Source organism: Antrostomus carolinensis, unplaced genomic scaffold (assembly GCF_000700745.2).
Source record: "Antrostomus carolinensis isolate BGI_N321 unplaced genomic scaffold, ASM70074v2 scaffold32850, whole genome shotgun sequence".
Taxonomy (NCBI): domain Eukaryota; kingdom Metazoa; phylum Chordata; class Aves; order Caprimulgiformes; family Caprimulgidae; genus Antrostomus; species Antrostomus carolinensis.
Window position 1 is genome coordinate 14,209 of NW_010291122.1, and position 2,352 is coordinate 16,560.

At 43.9% G+C, this 2,352-nt stretch overlaps 1 protein-coding gene across 1 annotated transcript in view; it reads right to left on the bottom strand.

Moving 5' to 3' along the window:
- Positions 1-1,185: 1,185 nt before the first annotated feature.
- CENPM (centromere protein M) overlaps positions 1,186-2,352 on the bottom strand; it is a gene marked incomplete at its 5' end in the record, with an annotated part of 3,211 nt that continues 2,044 nt past the window's right edge. Inside the window, 2 exons of the mRNA XM_010175335.1 lie at positions 1,186-1,311; positions 2,056-2,147. Of these exons, the coding sequence (XP_010173637.1) occupies positions 1,186-1,311; positions 2,056-2,147 (218 nt within the window). The remainder of the gene's footprint in view (positions 1,312-2,055; positions 2,148-2,352) is intronic.

Genomic DNA, 2,352 nt, shown 5'->3' on the forward strand with positions numbered 1-2,352 from the left:
GAGGGGAATTTAACACATTCTCTCTAGGCTTCATTTCTAGCTGGCATGCAATTCTAGGTAAGAAACATCTCACCCTTTCAAGAAACACTGCATTCTGGAAGGTGGCCCAACTTAGTATACAGGAAGGACTGCATTTAGAAAGCTTTTGCCACCACCACGTGGCTGAAACCGTGACTGCGTCCCACCAACTAACAAAGTGCCAGCAAGGACCAGCCTCCCTGCCAGGGCAAACTGGAGCAAGTGTTCGTGGGTTTTAGTGCCCGTACCACATACCTAAACAAAGAGCATACAACTAATTATTAAATATTATACATTTTATTAACTTAGAACTCCAAAACACACTACTGATTTGTAGTAAGAACTTGATAAGAACCTGTTAGTTAAGGGATTACACACAGCATGCACCCAGCCTGCAGAGATGTGCATTTTCTTTAGGTTGCTGTAGTCCCATCTGCTGTATTTCACCTCTGGTCAGCCCCGGAGGCTGGGTTGCTCAGGTTATCCTGGGCTTGACAGATGAAGTATTTTTCTTTAAAGATCTAAAAGAAAGCTAAAGTGCTTGATTATCTTGTTTAGTCCCTTACTCCTCAGTTAGGTATCAGGCATAGAAATACTGAGCCCTTCACTGGGCAGATGTTCACACAGCTGCCATTTGCAGTCTACCGAGAAGCTGCAGGACAGCCTTCCTTCCCCATTGTTCTCTTGGTGGGGACACAAAACCTGGCAGTGAGGTTTCACATTAGTCCAAGGTGCTTCATTTCAACTGAAAGGAAGCAGGAGCCTGCTGTCTCTTCTCTAGTACTTCGGGAACACTAAAACTAAGATACTCAACTGCAACATGCAGCAGTTGGGATAGTGGCCTGTTCTTCTGATATTCTCTTAGTCATATATGTAGCTCCTGGTCACTGGGAAAGTGGGTGAAACTCAAACTTGATCATGAAATGGGATTGAGATGTAATAAGGGACAGGAATCCACAATTCAAACTGCCTTACCCCCAGCACCTATATGTTATCCACTGAACATGAAACAAGCTTTTCTTGAGATATTAGCAACTAGGAACAGCTCTGGATGAGTGGTCATGACAAGTTGGGCAAAAAAGCTTCCCAATGTAATTCCAACTGCAGCAGCTTGAATGCCTGAAGTGAAAAAACTGATGAATGTGGCTGAACTCTCACAATGAGAAGCTAGTCATCTGCAGAGTTCCTCATCAGTGAGCCAAAGGACAAGGCAGAAACTCCTGGTACGTGACCAGCACAGATCTGTAACATCCGGAGAAGTCGCTGAGCAGTGGCAACTCGTATCCCTTCCAACTGGAAACAAAATGGAGAAATTGTTTAATCAATAGAAGAGAAGAAAAGCAGTACTAAGCAGTGATAAAAGAAAGAACTGGAGCAGGCATTAAGTATAGTTCACAGCAGCTAGCTACAGAAAATTCAAAAGAGGCCCATTTACTCCCCTAATGTTAGGGAAGGTACAGCATTGTCCACTGAAAACCCTGAAGGGGTTGCCAAAGGCACAGATATCACCTGCTGGTAGGGAAGTACTCTCTGAGGGTGGAATGATGAGTACACAAAAAAAGTGAAGTGTGCTACTGCTGAATGCCACACTCTCCCTCCAGCTTTTCAGACCAAGCAGGTAAATGGAAAGAGTAACATATCAGATGGCAAAACAGTCTTCAAAGCAACAAAGCCTGGCTAACAGGAAGCATTCCATGGGCAACAGAGTCACACGCAAATAACAGCTGAGGGGCTCCCAGGAAAAGAAAACATCTCAAGGAACAAGTGTACCAAAGCTCTGCGTATCGGAGAAGTCTTTGTTAATTTAGACTTGGCTTCCTGAGGCTTTGAAGTAGCACAGGTAATCCAGAAGACTCATTTCAAGGACAGTCAGACTCCTGTACCTCTACTGTTCTTGTAGAAAGAGTCTGGTCTCTGACACTTATGCAAGACAGTAGCATATGTATGTATATATTTATTGCTAATGTAATGATGTTCCTGAGGGTCAGAGAACAGTGGAATTGACAAATCCCTTCAGACACCAAATGAACACCTTACCTCCAGCTCACAGAACAGCACAGGACTGCCGTACACTTCTCCCAGTTTCCAGATGGCATTCATCTCTACACTGCAGCAATTCATCCTGCCAACTACAGAAAAAGTTTTCTCACATTACAAACCCCATGATCAACATTCAGTGAAGAAAAGTACCAGGAAATTCCACATCCACAAAACAGTCCAAAGCTAATTCTGAGAGCACCATAGAAGGTAAGGCAACAGTGAGCAGTAGAAACAGAGCAGAACAAGATTCACAATGGAATCAGCACAGAAGTCATTCACAATACTGGCAGCAGG